This window comes from Nuphar pumila, chromosome 13 (assembly GCF_984573655.1).
Source record: "Nuphar pumila chromosome 13, dmNupPumi1.hap1.1, whole genome shotgun sequence".
NCBI lineage: Eukaryota > Viridiplantae > Streptophyta > Magnoliopsida > Nymphaeales > Nymphaeaceae > Nuphar > Nuphar pumila.
The window spans coordinates 53,494,749-53,513,578 of NC_143261.1; the positions used below are offsets into that span (position 1 = coordinate 53,494,749).

Here is an 18,830-nt window from a genome sequence, read left to right on the forward strand (position 1 = left end):
ACCCTTCGCATGCACCACAGGAGATTGACTTTGGATATTCCTCGTTTCCCTGAGGTGGATGATAGTTCCTTTTCTCTAAGGACTTTTCGTTCTTCTCTATGTTGTTCAATTACCTTTTTCACTTAGTTGGTGAGAAAGATTTTAAACACTTTGATCATGTTTTCATGATGCCACAGTTATTGATTTTTTATGTGAGACATTGAACTGCCATTTTGTTTGTTCAAATCAATCTTTTAGAGAAAATGCTTCTTTTATTTTACTTACCCATTCAGTGACTTTGGCACTGAACGTTCCCAAAATGGGTACTATCGTGAGCTGTTATTATGATGTCCAATTTGCTCAAACTTATGACTTTGCACAATCCGGTGCTAGCAAGCTGCTGCCACTCAAGCTGTAATTATATTGACTTATGAGCTTAAAACCTTAAAAGATAGATTAGAGAATGTTATAGCTATTGATCTTTCAAATTTGTGACAAGAGTCTCAGTTTGACTTCTTTGAGAAAGAACTCTTTTTATTACATCAGCTTTTTTACTTTTGTATTTTTTCCTGTAACCTGGAATACTATTTGCTTAGAGTATAGCAAACTCCGGTATTGTACGTGCACTCTGCATTCAATTGAATAAACTTAAGCAAGATCATGTGTTTTAGTCAACCAAAGCAACTACCATATTGACAATGGCATTGCGCCATTGCTTATTTCTGAAATGACAAAATGTGAAGTACTGCAATATTGCCTATTTGCCTCATTTTATGTCTGTTTGAATAGAGTGCTTTCTTCATTATAAAACTATATATCCATTTAGGAACATATAAATGTGTTTGTGCTTATATAGTTTGTTATTTTAATTGTTTAAACGTTTCCTACATCATACACCTGTTTGACTCTGTTTGGTTAATTTGCCCTGATTTCCGTTTCCCATATGACATGAACTTGAGCTCTCCCAAGCTCCAGCATTTCATTCCAGCAGCATTTTCTGATTAATTGTACCATCAAGTTTATGAAATCTTTCTAATGCAGGAAGGCACTCAGTTGACAGAGAGGTGCAGGAATAATAGTAGTAAGAATTCAGATTCAATATGGGGAGATCAAGATCATACAAGTTCTATAAGCTACCATCTTCATCTTTAGATCATAAAAAAGTGCGCATCTCCTGTACTTGTAGTTTTTGTTCCTGAAGTTTTTCCAACCCGAATTGTATATTCAAAGAAATTTTTTTTTTCTATTCATTCCAGAAGTGAGCCCTTCACAATTGAATTCATCCCATTGTGTTCTCGTAATTCCTAAAATGTATTTCAGGGAAGGGAGTTAACCTGGCAGTTTTGAATTCACTGCAAATGTATGTCAGGATTCGTGTTCAACATTTGTTGTATCTTATGAATTGGAAAGGTTTTTTTTCCTGGTGCAATGTGTGTGAAGCTTGATACTTTTGCATTTGACCTGTGAAAAACAACTTTACCAAAACTTGAAGGATTAGTTGAAATAGGCCAAAAAATTTGCCAGGGAGGAAAAGGTTTGGAAACCAAAAGACCCTTAGGTTATGCCATAAAAGGTTTTAAGAAATAAAATGTTGCTTTTAATGCTTGCAAAATTCACGTTGAAAAGGAAATTTACATCACCTCATACAAAACTTCGTGATTCTACAAATCTTTCAAAAAGTTCGCAAATATTTCAAGAATTTTGCAACCACCAAAGCAAAACTCTTGACGAAATTCACACTCTAAACGCTTTATATATATATATATATTATATATATATGTGCTAAAACGAAATCTTGCTTCACTTAAAGTTGAGAGCATATGAAAGTCTGTGAATTCCATAAATTTTTCATGAATTCTGCATCAAAAGTAGACGTTTGCAACCACCAACGTGAAACTCTTAACAAAATTCACAAGGAATTTTTGCGAGTGTCACACAATTCATAATTGTGCATGAGGGTTGCAAAAGAAGCGAGGAATTTTGCATGGGGGTTGCGAGGCAGAAGATGTTCACGTTTATTATGTGAATCTACTTTGTTGGAATGTAAAATAGTCATATTGTACAAAATTTGTGATTTCTGCAAAAATATCATGCAAATTTTATTTTTAGTGAGATTTAGCAAGATCAAAAGAGCATTGCGATGGAACACAAAAATCGAGAGATCCGAAAAAAATCCTAAGAAAGTTGAGAACTTACGAAATTAGACATAAAGCAGATTTCAAAATGTGAGAGGCATTTAGGAAAACACGTTAAATTTGTCGTACAATATGGTTGTCAATATTCTGCACTTATACTGTGTATATTGTATTTAGATCCATTGCATGGACATATCAAAGCTTGGTGTCATTCAAAACTCCCGTTGGTTCTCTTCAGCCCTTCAAATACTGTTGATGACTTGTCTCATGAGTCATGAATATTTCATTTTATTCCAGTGCTATATGATACACAATGCTTTGCAAAGGGCTTGCGCGCATATCAACCACACAACGAAAGGGTGCAACAAGGAGAGGCTTACCACAGCACCAATCAGAGTGTTCACACAACAGAAAAGGGGTGTGCATGGGATGGCACACATGAGCACACCATGAGCGGAGGCTGAAGTAGCGTGTATGCAACAAGGAAAGCCATCGTAACTTAATGCTGTATGCAACAAGGAAAGCCACCTTAACTTAACGCGAGTGCATGGAGAGATGCAGTGGGAGATGGAGGGTGAGAAGGGTATTAAAAAGAGAGGAAGAGAGCTCCTTTGAGGCAGAGAGACCTCCAAGTGCTAACACGCAATTGCTTCATTCACGCCCAACCATCTTTACAGCTCTTATTTATATATAACTAACCCAATCACCCCATATGGATCCCATAAATGGACCTATACTCATAGTATGAGTAGTTTTTTAGAATTGTCAATGTCAATATAATGCGAGAAGGGCCCATGCAGCTGGAGCAGGTTTTGAAAAAGGAATCAGATTGTGATTTTGAACCTGTTCTTTTCATGACTCCTCTTAATTGAGACGGGAAATAAAATGCATGAAGTATGAATTTGATTCCATTGTAAATATTGGAATAGAGTCTTGTGTGTGTGTTTACATGAGGATGAATAACTTTATCCTTGCATGAATAAACAGATGTCTATGGGTGCGTGTGTGGCAGTCATTACCATTACCAGAAGAACTTTAAAACCCATAAAATTGAATGCATCAAGCTAAAGGCATGCAGCCATCAAGTTCTTGCAATTTGGCAACAGTTTCATTTGGCATGTTCCTGGCACAGCACCATAATTATAGAAATGAACTAAAGAAGATCGAACTAGATGATAGATGAAAGCAAAACCAGGATTAAGTCTCCAGCAGGACACTCCCACTCGTCTGGACTGATGGCACCTCAATTAAGTAGAGACAGGCAGCACTTTCCTCAGATTGCCTTGGCCTAAACATCTCTCAAATCAACCATCATCCCGATTGCAGAAGAAATTTCCTGTCTTGCATCTAAAACTTCGAGTGTGAAAATGCCTTCAATCTTCATGACAGTACCTGAAGAACCCCTAACAATTAGACAAAAATCATGCAGTTGTCTCTTGTGGAGCGAGGTCAGGTACACCATCACCAGCCGGCACATCTTGTTTGCCACCTTCAATCAACTCCCCTTTCTTCAGCCCTTGACTGGCCAATCTTCGAGCTTCTCTTCTCTCCTCTCTTTTTGCAATTTTTAGCTGTTGAAAGCCTTGTTCTAGCTTCTCTTCCTCTTCAGGTGGGAAGAAGCCCACTTCTATCATTCCTAATTCTTCATACATCTTCTCTATCCTGGCCTTCCAGAACAAAGCCATTTCATTGTCAAGCTTTTTATAGGGTGTGTTCAATAAATACTCATCAATGCCACCGGCCTTGTCAATGCAGCGGAGGGCATGCGTTGTGACCTTGACACGAATGTGCCGATCAAGGATGTAACTGAAAAGCCGCTTCTCTTGCACATTTGGTTTCCAGGTTCGCCTTGTCCTGTGTTGCAATAAAGTACAGGGGTTTTCACAAGGTGGTCCTAACAGTTCATATTCATGCACCAAGTATATGACTATCCATACATGGACAGAAAATTGCAAAATCTGTGCACCTTATTTTCAATTGTGCGGAAGAGTAATCATGGCTAAAAGTATATTAATCTGCAAGAGCATGGATCATTATGCACAAGATAAGCAAAAAGAAAAACACAAACTTAGTGTAAGCCCTTTGCTGGAAAGAAAGTGCCATCATTAGCAAGCTCAGAAAGTAAAGTAATTCATATGACATCTCAAGAAAATAGAAAATATGGGCTTCCGCACAAACAAGAAAAGAGAGTCCATCTATGGAAAAAAGGATAAAAGAGAAACTACAAATATATCTAGTTATATCAACTATACTTGTCTGTACAAGAAACTCCTTTGTCGCTAGTTATTAATCATCAACATGGAAGGGATGCTAGGACCTTGCTTCAACATCTTGTTGACTTGTAGCAACTTAAAATCCAATAACCACACATCTTTTTTTCTTATTTTTTTACTCAAACCACCCCTTAATTGTCTAGGCATTATTGAGCAGTGCTACCGAAAGACTCCTGGATAGGTGGGAAGCATACTTCCCGAAATTCACTTCGGAAGTGTGATACTCTTCACTTCTGAAATTTGATGGGAATCTCAATTCTCCTATGCTTTTCTTATGCTTCTCACATGTTTCATCCACGCTTTCTATATGTCCTCTCGCGCTTATTTTCATATTTTCTATGTGTTTCCTCTCACACTTCCTGCTCACTTCCCATGTGTTTCCTTTAAATTGGTAACCATTGTTTTTAGATTTTGGCAAAAACTTAATTATTACACTACAAATCATGAAAATTTAGAAGTCATTTTTATTTTAGTTTTTATTCACCTTCCATTCGATTTCCATATTACTTCCGATTCAATTCTCAGATCACTTCCTTTTCGATTCATTGTCTAGCACTCCCTATGAATTTTAAAATGACTCACTTCTCGCTTTCTATGAATTTTAAAATGCCTCACTTTTTGCTACCGCTTTCCATATGATTTTCCGCTTCCGCTTCCTAGTCGAGCAACCTTATTATTGAGACATGAGCATTAATGTGGATATTTTGCAACTGTAGCCGTTGCTAACAACACAAAAGTCATCACTGAGTTTGATGTCCACTGTTTACACCAGAGTTACCAGAAGCGCCTAGGTAAAAGGGGAAGTGCGCTTCCCCGAAGCGTGCGGGGAAGCGCCACTTTTAAATGGGAAGCACGCTTCCCATCACGCTTCCCCCGCGCTTCCCCAATTTTTTTCAATTTTTTTGTATTTTTTATTTTTTATTTTTTTTCGCTTCCCCCTCGCTTCCGAGACGATTCCCGACTCGCTCCTAAGTGGTCCCACGCTTCCCGCTTCCTAAAATTTTGAAAGTGCTTCGCTTCCCGCTCCCGCTTCCCATGTCGCTTTCCGCTCCCGCTTCCCATGTCGCAACCATGGTTTACACTCAATAGTATGAACAGCCACCATCTCCAATTGTACTATTTCTACTAGTACATGTGCACCACTTCAAGCCACATGGCATGAGCCACTTATGTTTGCAATTTCATTTAGTCATCCGACGTTTTATTTGCTTTCCAAATTCAAGGGACTCAACTTTTAGCACTGCCATGTCCCAGAGCTCCATTGTGCTCTTTGTGTTCCTAAAGCAGACAAAAATCCCCTCTGGTATTCAGTTGACTAATACTACACTTCTCTCTCTTGCTGTGATGTGTTAGTGGTCATTCTATGAGTATACATGAAAGGAGTTAAGGTTGTTAGAAAATAATACATATATGTATACACTTGAATATATATATATATATATATATATATATATATCGTAATACAAGAGTATATATATGTATAAATATATATATATATATAAATACATATTTAAAGTATATACGTATATTCTTGTATTTTTGTTTTTATCTTCTGTAATTTTCTTTTTTTTGTAATTTTCTTTTTTTTCTTCTTTTTGTACCTTTTCTGTACACAGTCAGTAGCTGACTGTGTACAGTGTACAACAGTCAGCTACCGACTGTTGTACAGTCTGACTCTGTACACAAAGAGTCGTTGGGCTGAAGCTTTTCTTTTTTTTCTTCTTTTTGTACTTTTTCTGTACACAGCCAGTAGCTGACTGTGTACAGTGTACAATCTGTACACAAAGAGTCGTTGGGCTGAAGCCCAACATCTCTTCATTAGCTGCTTTACTGTATAAATAAGGGTGTTTTAAACCCATTGTAAGTGTAATAGTTGAAGGGGTTTTTGTCCCTATGCTTATCAATACAGTGCATTTGAAGCACTTCGCTTCTTTCTGTGGTGTAAAGCATTTGAATGCTATTTTGTGCCGTCATATATTTTGAGTGTTTAAAGTATCAAGTTATTCGAAACTTGATTGTGTCTAAGGCAAATTCACATGGTATTTGGTGCATGATCAAAAGTGCATTGGTGGACTGCTTCGAAAAGTGTGCTTATTCTCCGTAGTGGCGGTGATCCTTCTCTTCTAATTCACCATGGGTGAATTTTTCCCACACAATACAAGCAACTCCAACTTTATTCCGCCATTCAAACTTGAAGGAAGCAACTACAACATTTGGGCGGGACACTTCGAGACATTTATCAAGGGTTAAGGTTTGTGGGGATTCGTAAGAGGTATTATTCTTGAACCTACTCCCCAAATTACATTAGGTGAAAATGGGATTGAGACTAGTCTTGACGAAAGAGATAAAGTCATGGAAGAATACTATAAGAAATTAGATGAATGAAAAATGAAAAACGCAAAAATTCTTTAATGGATGTTAAGTGGAGTGAAAACAAAAATTGCCTCAAACTTATTGTGCTACAAAAAGGCTAATGAAACATGCAAATATCTTAAAGGTATGTTTACCGAAGAAGATATAGCTCACAAGTATTATCTCCAAGAAAATGTTAGAAATATCAAACAAAGAGATAAAAATGTAAGAGATTACTTTATGAAGTTATCTTCCATGTGGACCCAACTTGCCCAATTTGAACCCAAATGGGAAGGTAAGTGTATAGAAATGTGAAGAGTTAAGATAGACTCTTTGCTTTTCTCTATGATTTGAGACCTGAGTTTGAACAAACAAGGACCACCTTACTATCATCTTCGTTACCTCCTCCTATTCATGAGATTCTCACTAAACTTAGTGGAGAAGAAACTAGGCTAAATATGAGTAAAAATGTTAGTGTACTTGCTAATTCTAGCAATGACCCAGAAGAAGATTGTGCATTTGCCGCATCTAAACCAGGACATTACATCAAGTCATACAAACCTCCTCATTTTAGTAAGAATATAGGAGAATAAAAAATCTTTTGCCATAACTGTAATGAACTGGATCATATTAGGCCTCAATGTCCTAGATACAAATATAGGGCTCAAGAAAAATGTGTTGCCACTACACCATCAAAACAAGATGAGGATACTTTGAATCTCAAAGACCTCACCAAAATCATTATCTCAACTAATGGATGCATTGCAACCATTACTCAAAGGATCTACCTCGGAAGCGGCCATTGCATCATCTTCTACTCTTGGTATGTGCTATTGGTTTCTTGATTCAGGAGCTTCTTTTCATATGACCTCACATAAGTCTATATTATCCGAATGTCAACCTAATTTAAATGCATCATTTGTTTCCACTGCCGATAGCACTGCCTTGAAAATAGAGGGTGTTGAAATTTTTAAAAATGATTTGACAAAACATAACAAATTTTATATTCCAAAAATAAGACTTATACCAAAACTTCATCTTAACCTACTTTTAGTTTCTCAAATCTCAAATCATGGATATGATGTCATTTTCTCATCAAGTAAATGTTGGGTGCAAGATCACAAGTCCGAGAAATTGATTGGGGAAGGTTCTAAACAAGGAGATCTTTATTATATGGATTTTCTTTGTATTCCAAAGAAATCTTTTTGTAACACTGCCCAAACAAAAGATATATGGACTTGGCATCATAGACTTGGGCATCCAAATATAGGTAAATTAAATTTTGTATCTGTTACCAAGAATCTTTGTAAAGATAATTTTGAATGTAAAGAATGTTTACTTGGTAAAATGACAGTCTTGCCTTATGGTCAAAGAACTTTTTATTCTTCAATGCCATTTGAATTAGTTCATTCGTCTTGCTCCTGTTGCCTCTAAAGGAGGATTCTCCTAATACGTTGTGTTTATCGATGATTTCACTAGATATTGTTGGATTTACTTTCTGAAGTTTAAATTCGATGTATTTATAATTTTCAAAATATATCATAACATGATTAAAAATCAATTTGAAAGTAAACTCAAAATCCTCATAACTGACTCTGGAAGAGAATATTTGTCAAATGAATTTAAACAATTTTTAGAAAATGATGGAATCTTACATCAAAGATCGTGTCATAGAACTCCACAACAAAACGAAATTTCAGAAAGAAAACACAAACACATTATGGAAACTACAAGGACTCTTCTTATTGCTAAAAATGTTCCAAAAAATCTTTGGGCTGACGCTGCATTAACTTCAGTATATCTTATAAATAGGATGCCCTCAAAAACATTGTCCAATGAAATTTCCTTTGAAAAATTATTCAAATATCAACCTGACTATCAAAGACTGAGGATCTTTGGTTGTAAATGTTATGTTTTAAATGATAAAGGAGATAAACTATCTTCTAAAGTTATCCCTTGTGCGTTCATTGGTTACTCTGAAACACAAAAAAGATTTAAACGCTACAATATAAAAAATGATAAGCTTCTTGTCTCAAGAAATGTTAATTTTGTTGAAGGAAACATGTCACAAGACATAAATTCTGATTACTCTTTCTTGTTTAAACTGTTGTCTAATGATGAAAATAATTATGTAGAATCTCCTATTAAAGATAGAATAGTTGAACCAATAATATACACTAGAAGAAATCAAAATGCAACTAATGAAAGTGTAAATCAAAGCAATCATGAAGCATTAGAAACTCCTTCAGAACAAACTACCATTCGTAGATCTGAACGAATATCAAGAATTCCAAACAAATTTATGTCTTATGACTCATTTTCTCCTAAACATAGAGCATGTCTTATACCTATTCATTCATATTTTGAACCATCATGTTACAATGAAGCAAAAAATTTACCCGAATGGATAAAAGCTATGCATATAGAATTAGATGCTCTTAAAGAAGCTAACACTTGAAAATTTTTAAATTTACCCATTGGAAAGAAAACCATAGGATGTAGATGGGTTTTTAAAGTAAAAACCAAAAGTGATGGATCATTGGAAAGGCATAAAGCCAGACTAGTTGTCAAAGGATATTCTCAAGAACATAGAGTGGATTATGAAAAAACTTTTGCTCCTGTTGCCAGAATGACCACTGTTTGAATGCTTGTAGCTATTTCAGCTATTAAAAATTAGAATATATTGCAAATAGATGTTAAAAATGCTTTTTTGAATGAGAATCTTAATGAGAAAGTATACATGGATGTTTCACCTGGACTGATAATTACTTCAGGTAAAGTACTTAAATTAAAAAAGACACTATATGGCCTCAAACAAGCACCTAAAGCTTGGTTTGATACGTTTAACAATGTTATTACAAGATATGGTTTTAAACCATGTTATACTGATACAACGTTATTTATCAAGAATTCTTCTGCAGGTATTATAATCTTATTTTTATATGTTGATGATATGTTGATTACAGGCAGTGACAAAGAAGGAATCAAGAAAGTCAAACAGTTTTTGAAAAATTCTTTTGAAATGACAGATTTTGGGTTCCTAACATACTTTCTTGGTATAGAAGTATCATACTCTAACAAAGGGTACATATTGTCACAAACCAAGTTTGCTTCAGATATTATTGGCAGGTCAAGACTACAACAACAACAACTACGCCTTCATCTCAAAACAATTGGGGTCGGCGATATGAACCAAAAAAGAAAATCATTATGGGTCTTCCACGTGAATCCTTCTCCTCCAATCATTTCTATCCAATGACATGTCCTCGGTGAGGTTCAAAGCATTCATATCCTCTCCTATCATCTCCATCTATGTCTTCCTAGGCCTACCCCGACCTCTTTTAACTAATATATTTTCTCATTTCTCCATCATTCTAACTGGAGTTATCATTAGGCCTTCGTCGAATATGTCCAAACCACCGTAAACGATTCTCTCTCATCTTATTTTCAATGGGTGCAACGCCTACCTTCTTATGTATCTCCTCGTTCTGAATCTTATCTTTTATTGTATTTCCACACATCCATCTAAGCATACGCATCTCAGCTACACTCATTTTTTAAATATGATGTCTCTTGACAGCCCAACATTTCGTACCATATAGTAAAGCAGGCCTAATAGTCGTCCTATAAAACTTTCCCTTCAACCATAAAGGCATTCTACGATCGCACAACACTCTAGTTGCACTTTTCCATTTCATCCACCCAACCTTTATCCTATGATTTACATCTCCATCAATTTCTCCATACTTTTGAATGATAGATCCCAAATATTTGAAACAATCATCCACCGATATTTCTTGCTCACCAGAGACTCTTGGAATGAAGATATGAGCCGATGATGGAGTTCCTTTGGACAATCCAACTCCCTTTAGACAGCTCGTGGGATCTCTTATGTATTTAAGTATTACAAGACCAGACATAGCTCATGTTGTACATATAGCCAGTCAATTTCAACACGCTCCAACATCAGCTCATATGAGTGCAGTAACGAGAATTATCAAATACATTAGAAGCACAATAAATAAGGGTTTTTTTTTATCCTCTTCTTCCTCCTTAGATCTTATTGCATACTCTGATGCTGATTGGGGAGGGGATCCAAATAATAAGCGCTCAACAACTGGTTTTTGTGTATTTCTAGGTGAATATTTGATTTCATGGAGGTGAAAGAAACAACAAAATGTGTCACTATCATCCACAGAAGCTGCATATAGAACAATGGCGACTGCTACCATAGAGATCGTGTGGCTCAAACAACTCATTTCAGATATAGGAATTCATCTTCAGAATCCTACAAGATTATGTTGTGACAACAAGAGCTCCATATACATAGCTCGAAATCATACGTTTCATGAAAGAACTAAGCATATAGAGATGGATTGTCATTTTGTACATGAAAAATATTTAAAGAAGACTATTGATCTTCCCTACGTGACATCAGAATGTCAACTTGCGGATTTCTTCACCAAGGCATTGTGCTCACCAAGATTCATTTTTTTACTAAACAAACTTTCGGTGATTTCACCCTAAGTTTGAGGGAGATTGGTAGAAAATAATACATATATGTATATACTTGAATATATATATATATATACTCTTCGTAATACAAGAGTATATATATGTATATAAATACATATTTAAAGTATATATGTATATTCTTGTATTTTTGTTTTTATCTTCTATAATTTTCTTTTTTTTGTAATTTTCTTTTTTTTTGTACTTTTTCTGTACACAGTCAGTAGCTGACTGTGTACAGTGTACTGTTGTACACAGTCTGACTCCGTACACAAAGAGTCGTTGGGCCAAAGCTTTTCCTTTTTTTCTTCTTTTTGTACTTTTTCTGTACACAGTCAGTACAGTGTACAACAGTCAGCTACTGACTGTTGTACACAGTCTGACTCTGTACACAAAGAGTCGTTGGGCTGAAGCCCCCATTGGGCTGAATCCCAACAGCTCTAATAAGAGCCGTTGGGAACAGCCCAACGTCTCTTCATTAGCTGCTTTACTGTATAAATAAGGGTGTTTTAAACCCATTGTAAGTGTAATAGTTGAAGGGGGGTTTGTCCCCTTATGCTTATCAATATAGTGCATTTGAAGCACTTCTCTTCTTTCTGTGGTGTAAAGCATTTGAATGCTATTTTGTGCTGTCATATATTTTGAGTGTTTAAAGTATCAAGTTATTCGAAACTTGATTATGTGTAAGGCAAATTCACAAAGGTATGGTGAGACAAGTGAAAGGACTCAAGGGAGAAAATGAGGCTTATATGATAACAAAGTGAAAGATTCTTGATGCATACTTCTTTTGTCAACATTGGGTTTCTAGGAAAGCATTCATAGTTTCCACAATAATTGATGAATCAACATCGTCCACATATCGCCAAGTCCTCGGGCAACCCTATAAAAACTATGTCAAAAAGGTGAACAGCCAGTCAGGATATGATCACTTTCTATAGATTCACCTAATATGATCACTAATAAATGCCCCATACCTTGTAAATCATCATACAACAGCAGTTCCACAAAATCCCTGGCTGCAAATAACTCATCTCTTCAGAATATTTTAGAAAGAGCTCCATCATGGCCATGGAACAGGCTCAGTCCTTGAGAGCCTCCCCATTAAATCACATCAAAGGCAAATACCTTTGCTACTTTGTTCAGCGGCAGCCAGTGCATACTCAGTATCCTCATGAAGAAGGTACATCTGTAGTCTAACAAAGCAGAACTTAATTGGACAGCTGGAGTTTATTTCAATGGAGAGAATTAGTTATTGCCAGCAAGTGCAACAATGTATATCCTAAGTGCAATTTATAATATCTGCAACAGGTATTCAGTTCTACAAAGCTGTCCCGGTCACAAATAACTTGCAGAAAGTAAATTAATTCACTTAATTTTTATTTCTCTTGCTGATCAATCTAAAAAAATTCTGATGCATGGTTATATGAATTACCTCCTGTTCAGTGGCCAACTAAATCCAAATTTGTACTTGTACATCTTATATGAACAATTTTTCTTGGAAGTGTGATTCATATGATCAAATTCGAGTCATGAGATTTCTTTTGTCATGTCAAGTGACATTGAACTTTTCATTCAAGGTTCTGAAAGCAGGGAGGTAAAATGGTTCCTTTACCAAATCTATCATTTTCCATCCTTGACTAAGTGTTTCAAGTTCATGGTGGATGAAGGTCAAAATAATGCATCGTGTGTATTAGACTGTCAAAGTTGGCAATTTGGCAAAGTGGATACAGTGCAATATTTTCCAGTCCTCTGCCATATTACGGGCAGAAGCAGTATCCCTGACATTCAACTCATAAGGCCAATTCTTCAAACCTATGTTGAACATAAAAATTGGATGACAATCTAGGAGCTGAATATGATTTTACTTCCATAGTTCACCCTGACAAACAGCTTTATCTTCAATCTCCCAAAAGCTACGTTACACACCCAAATGGGCCCTTGTCACAGATGACACACTCGGACACAATGTCCGACACGTTTTTGCATGCGACACACTGGTGACACGCTCCAAAATGTGTTTGACTCATGAACATTGTTTACCACTTTAGCTATGTTTGGGGCTTTCTAAACTAAAAAGAAATGTGTTTTCTTGTGTGGAGTTTTGACTGGTCAGAGAGAGAGAGAGAGATGACATGTCAAATCAGTCTATCATGCCATTTCTTCTTTTCCTCTTCTTTTTCTTTTTTCGAGTCCCATTATGAGAGATAAAGAGAGAGGGGGGGGGGGGGGGGTGCTACTATCATCTCACTTAAAATATTATGAAAATGCCCTTGTAAGTAGTCCATGTAAAATGTTTCATTAAATGTATCATCTTAACAAAAATGTTTTCATAAGTAGTTAATATAGAACACAAAAAACTCCTATTAAATTTTAAATTAAACAATACAAAATATTTTATATTAATAACGAAGACTTCATCTTAATTATAATATATAATACATATATATGTGTGTGTGTGTGTCACAGTGTCATACTTTTTAAAAATTTGCTGAATTAGAATCACGTTTACGAGGCCACGTACATACTCATGTTTTTGTGACATAGTCCAAAAGACAAAAAAAAGAAAAGCACTTCACTTTTATGATCATGAGCTTATTACCAAAGTTACCGGAAGCGTATAGGTAGATGGGGAAGCACGCTTCCCCAAAGCGCGCTTCAGAAGTGCGAAACATCGTGCTTCCGAAACGCGCGGGGAAGCACCATTTTTAAATGGGAAACACGCTTCCCCCTCGCTTCCCCATTTTTTTCATTTTTTTGTATTTTTTATTTGTATTTTTTTTTTCGCTTCCCCCTCACTTCCTAGGTCGCTTCCGAGACGATTCTTGATTCGCTCCTAAGTGGTCCCACGCTTCTCGCTTCCTAAAATTTTGAAAGTGCCTCGCTTCCCGCTCCCGCATCCTCAACTGGCAACCATGCTTATTACCAATGATAATTGAATCATGCAATACCAAGCATAGTAATCTGTATTGTTCATGGTAATTTCTCGGTGAGCGTTTTTCTTGGAGATATTTTCAAAAAGTGATTATTCTCGGGAAAGTCTCAGAAGCTATGAATAATAAAAAAGATAAGACATAATGCAGAATTTTAAAGAAAAAATTACAAAATATAAAAAAAAAATTGAAAATATGGAGAAAATACTGTGATAATATAGCGATATTTTAGGGTTTAGCAATATTTTGAAAATATCGGGGAACCATTGGCTGACCTTGAAATACCAATAATATCATGATATTTTCAAAACATTGGTGATATCAGTGACTGTGATACCAAGTATGCTGAACCTTTACCTCAATGCTCTTGTTTCTACAAAGAACCACCTAAACAATGCCATTATTTTCACCTATAAATAGTTTGTCAAACAAGCAACAGTTGTAATTTTGGGTAAGCCGTGACCTGCAATAGATCATATTATCTCTCCCTGCTATCAGCCACACTCAAAGACCACAATTTGATCATTTAAGAAGACATATAATAATGGGATTCACGTCAACTCAGGCTAATGAGTACTAGTGAATCCAATCAAATCAGCCATTCTAAGAGTCAATAGATGGTTGAGTGGTTTGAAACTTTATGTTGCAATGTGTAACTGATGACATAATGTGTCCTACAACCCACAACTCTAGCGATTATCATCACTCCTTGAATTGGTTTTAAGATCAACATAGTTCATCTTAGAATACATACATAATACTTTGTGAATCAGTTGCTATAAGCAAGTCACAACACGATGCTACTTTAAGAATGCTAGTCACAGCAACCTAACAGCACTTGAGAGGAGAGAATGTGAATGCAAGCCTTTTTGCATAGAAGTAGCTTTTAGGTCCAATCTTGAATATGTTCTTAAATCCTTTAGGGCCATACAGCACAAAGCACATGAATCAAAGTTTTAACATGTAACTAATGTGATATGCCTGTCCCTATACCAACCATCACAACAATGTAGCGAAACTCCAAAGACAAAACAAATCTTTGCATAAGAAATGACAAAAAGAGTGTGTTTCTTTGGAAGGATCGATGTAGCAAATAAAACATCATGATCCAAATACTTTCTGGTAAAGAAAAATGATATAATTTTCCCACTGATTCATCTCCCATCTATCCTCCACCTCACATATTTAATACATACCATTTCATCTAAACCCTCTTCCTCACCCACCCGTCTTCCACCATCATTCCCCCCCTTAAAGCATCAGTTACACTCGCATTCACTGGTCAGATACAACCACACCACTGTTACAACCATATATTGCCTTACCATTCACCGGATTTCAAGGGCTTGCTGGCCTAGTCCATCAATGCTAGAAGTCTGACTGTCCCTACCCTATCAATTCTTCTTCTAATCATTTACCAGATATACACTTCTTGCTCTTTCACCTGACTGTTGGAAACTATAGTTGGCTAGCCAAACTACTGGCTCATAAAGTTGCAGAGAACGTGAAACGGCTCCCAAACATGAAGCTCACATCTAGGGGAGCATTTGAGACCATTATACATGTTAAGTGGAGAATTATTTGCTGAAAATGCAATTTATCCCAGGAACGCACCGACTAGAAATGATTGTCTGCGATATAAGTAAAAACAAAAACATGAATTTTAAGAAGCAAGCACTAGCCTAGAAATGTTTTAGTGTGTTTAGTAGTGACTTGATAATCATAACCAACCAAAGACAAAAAAATAAAAAATAAAAAGAAACAAAAAGGAAAAAGGAAATTTTACCAACCAAGTTCTTCAGACTAATCAGAAAAATAAAAGCACCACAAAGATAAGCCAGGATTAGATTATATTTTTAACACGAACCAGTGAAGAAGCTTCGCCTAGCATCGATGAGAGAAACATAAAACAGCATAAAATAAATAAAAGCACCACCAAGCTACCACCTAAATTATTAAAAAAATCACTTCCTCAGTTTAACTCAAATGTTGTTAAGCCTACAAAAGCTCCGCACTCAAAACATGCAGTTACATGCATTGATTATATAACCCAACAAAATATGGTACCAACTAATCACCCAATACCCATAGGAACACAGCTTAGAACCCCAAAATTATACTCTAAAATCCCTCCTTAGACTTTAATCATGAAGATCCCTAACTAAGCGACCAATCATTTCCAGTCACAAGAAAAATGAGAAAACAAGCAAAAACGATCGAGAACCAGAGACAAGTAGAAGCCAATGTGCGTCAAACCCTTCACGATCTAATAAAAGAAAACAACCAACATACCAAAACTTCCATAAGAAAGCAACTGATTCGATCGAAACCAACATTGAGATCGTTCTCAGAACTACAAGTTCTTTCAAAAAAAGGGAAAATACGAAGTGGGTGTTACTTGTTTCCACCATCTTCGCTGACTTGGTTGCCAAATTGGATGTGGCGGCCGGCGTAGAGCCCCCTTTTCGCCCTACCCATCACGCATTTCTTGTCGGGGAGGCACTTCTTCAGCGATTCTTCTACGCCTGGAGCCAAATTGTCCCTACCCACTTTGCGGACGAGCTTGTTGAACATCTCTCTCGATCGAAACGACATCTCTCTCTCTCTCTCTCTCTCTCTCTCTCTCTCTCTCGAAGCGGGGAGCGAGCGAAGAGGGCAAAGCGTCTACCTAGGCCTGTAAACGGGTCCGACATCACCCGGTAGGGTGGAAAATGCAGCCCAGACCCTATTAAACTTGGATTACTCCCGGTCCGATTAAGTAATCGGTACCGAAACGGGCCAAGCTCATGTGTAAAATACATAGGACCCGATAGGTCCGGAATGTTAACTAGTTCGCCTAAAGAGCTCGGCCTAAGGATGTAAACGGGTTTGGATTTTGGGTTGGATTTATTCATTACCAAGTCCAACCTAATCAAATTTGACATAAGCAGATTATGATTAGGATTTCAAGTTGGATAGGACCATACAAAGTCGAATCTAGATACAACTAGCTTAAAATGGCATAGGACCGGGGTGGGTGAGGCGGGGACAAGCTCTCCACCCCTGCCATGTCTCAAAATTTTGCCCTTCATCCTTGTACGGGTTTTGATGGTTACTTTCGTCCCCAGTTCACTCTCTACTTCATGTCTTCCATCCTCGCCCCAAATGACGTAGGTTGGGATGGGTCTCCGGTCCACCGCCATCCCTAATATTGATTCATAATTGAATAAGGATGCAAAACTAAGAAATGAATCCCGATTTGATTATTAATTGGATCTTAATTTTGCTACCAAATCCAACTAATCGGGTTCAAGTTCAGGTTTGGGTTGGATGTCATTGACATCCCTAGCTCGGCCCTAGCTGGGGCCTGTTGGGCCTTTTTGCCCGCCTAATTGTCCAAGTCTAAGTCTGATGTTGAGGTGCTTGACCAAGTCCAATAGGACCCAACAACTAAATAAAGGTAATGCCTAGTGCAGTCTCATATTTCAAGGTTGTATGCCTTTTGAAAAATGTGATTGCACTAGCATTCGAACCAACTCACAATTACTAGGAGTGTGTAAACAATCTAAATTTTCCTCGGTCATCTTCAAATACACCCTTTTAGCATATGTCAATCTCCTTAGGAGTCTACCCCTAAGTTTGTCCTCGTTTATGTATCATTTTGCCCTTTTTGTCAGTAAAATTTTTATTTTACCCCTAGGTCACCTTAGACTCTTGTCAATCAGACCCAACTAAGCTTATTTTAAAGCTCAGAATAGTTAGAATGTCAGTTATTTCTAGCTTTTCTGAGCTCGCAATGAGAGAATCCTATTCATTTCTGACAATTTCGACTAAAATTGGTTCATTTCTTGAGAAATGAGCTCATTTCTAGCTAGAATTCTAGTCAATTGTTCTTGAGTCTGTCAATTCTAGTTAATCATGCTTCCTTGAGACTAACTTGAGCTCACTAGACGTTTAAGTGGTCAGGTTTCAGTTCAAATCCATTTTTCATAGTCTTGGAGTTCATTTTAGCCTATTTCAGTTCTTTTCAGCTAAAATTGAGCTAAGTCCAGTCATTCTAGCTGGTGTTTGAGCTCTAAATTTAATTCATCTCAGTATAACTTATCTTCATTTTATCTCAAACCCAATACAGTCTCGTTACTCACCTCACTTCAGTGTTTATTTCTCACTATTTCACTGAGAATGATGTCATTTCTCGGTCATCCAGCCTAGGAGTTTAGTCAAGTTAGTGTCTTTTTAGTTTCTCTCAGTTTAGAAACTCTAGAAACCGGTTAAAACCTCATTTTTTAGTGTCACTCTCCGCCCTGCAGGGGAAAACAAAAATTCTCAGATTATTTTGTCTAAAACATTATTTTATCATTTCTCAAGCTGGTACAAGTATCAACCTAGGCTCGAATTGATTCCTTTATCCAAAATTTTAGCTATATCCGAGACCCAATTCATATTTGGATCGGATCCAATAGCGGATCTGATATGCAATACATCAATTTCTATCTTTGGACAGGAATTTTCAATTCTTTGTCTCTGTCAGGGGTCTGGGACTTCAAATCCCTCATCTAGGGTTTGCATTTTGTAATCATTTCATACCATTTCATATTATATCATGTCATTTTATCGCATTTCATGTCATTGCATATCATTTTCGAGATCCAACACTCTTGTTTTCAAAA

At 36.7% G+C, this 18,830-nt stretch overlaps 1 protein-coding gene across 1 annotated transcript; it reads right to left on the reverse strand.

Moving 5' to 3' along the window:
- Window positions 1–3,000: 3,000 nt before the first annotated feature.
- LOC149818415 (Ribosomal L28 family) lies at window positions 3,001–16,865 on the reverse strand. The gene is made up of 2 exons (XM_089984373.1): window positions 16,580–16,865; window positions 3,001–3,968 (listed from the first exon to the last, which is right to left on the reverse strand). Exons 1-2 carry the CDS (start codon window positions 16,774–16,776, stop codon window positions 3,536–3,538), a joined length of 630 nt encoding a protein of 209 aa, XP_089840499.1. The 5' UTR covers window positions 16,777–16,865; the 3' UTR covers window positions 3,001–3,535.
- Between the last annotated feature and the right edge of the window lie 1,965 nt (window positions 16,866–18,830).

What these genes read in the sequence shown, in the direction of transcription:
- LOC149818415 (XM_089984373.1), bottom strand. Translation starts at nt 16,776, where the DNA reads ATGTCGTTTCGATCGAGAGAGATGTTCAACAAGCTCGTCCGCAAAGTG. An exon ending in AGCGAAGATGGTGGAAACAA is followed by an intron (nt 3,969 to 16,579) that starts GTAACACCCACT and finishes ATTGCAACACAG; the next exon opens with GACAAGGCGAACCTGGAAAC.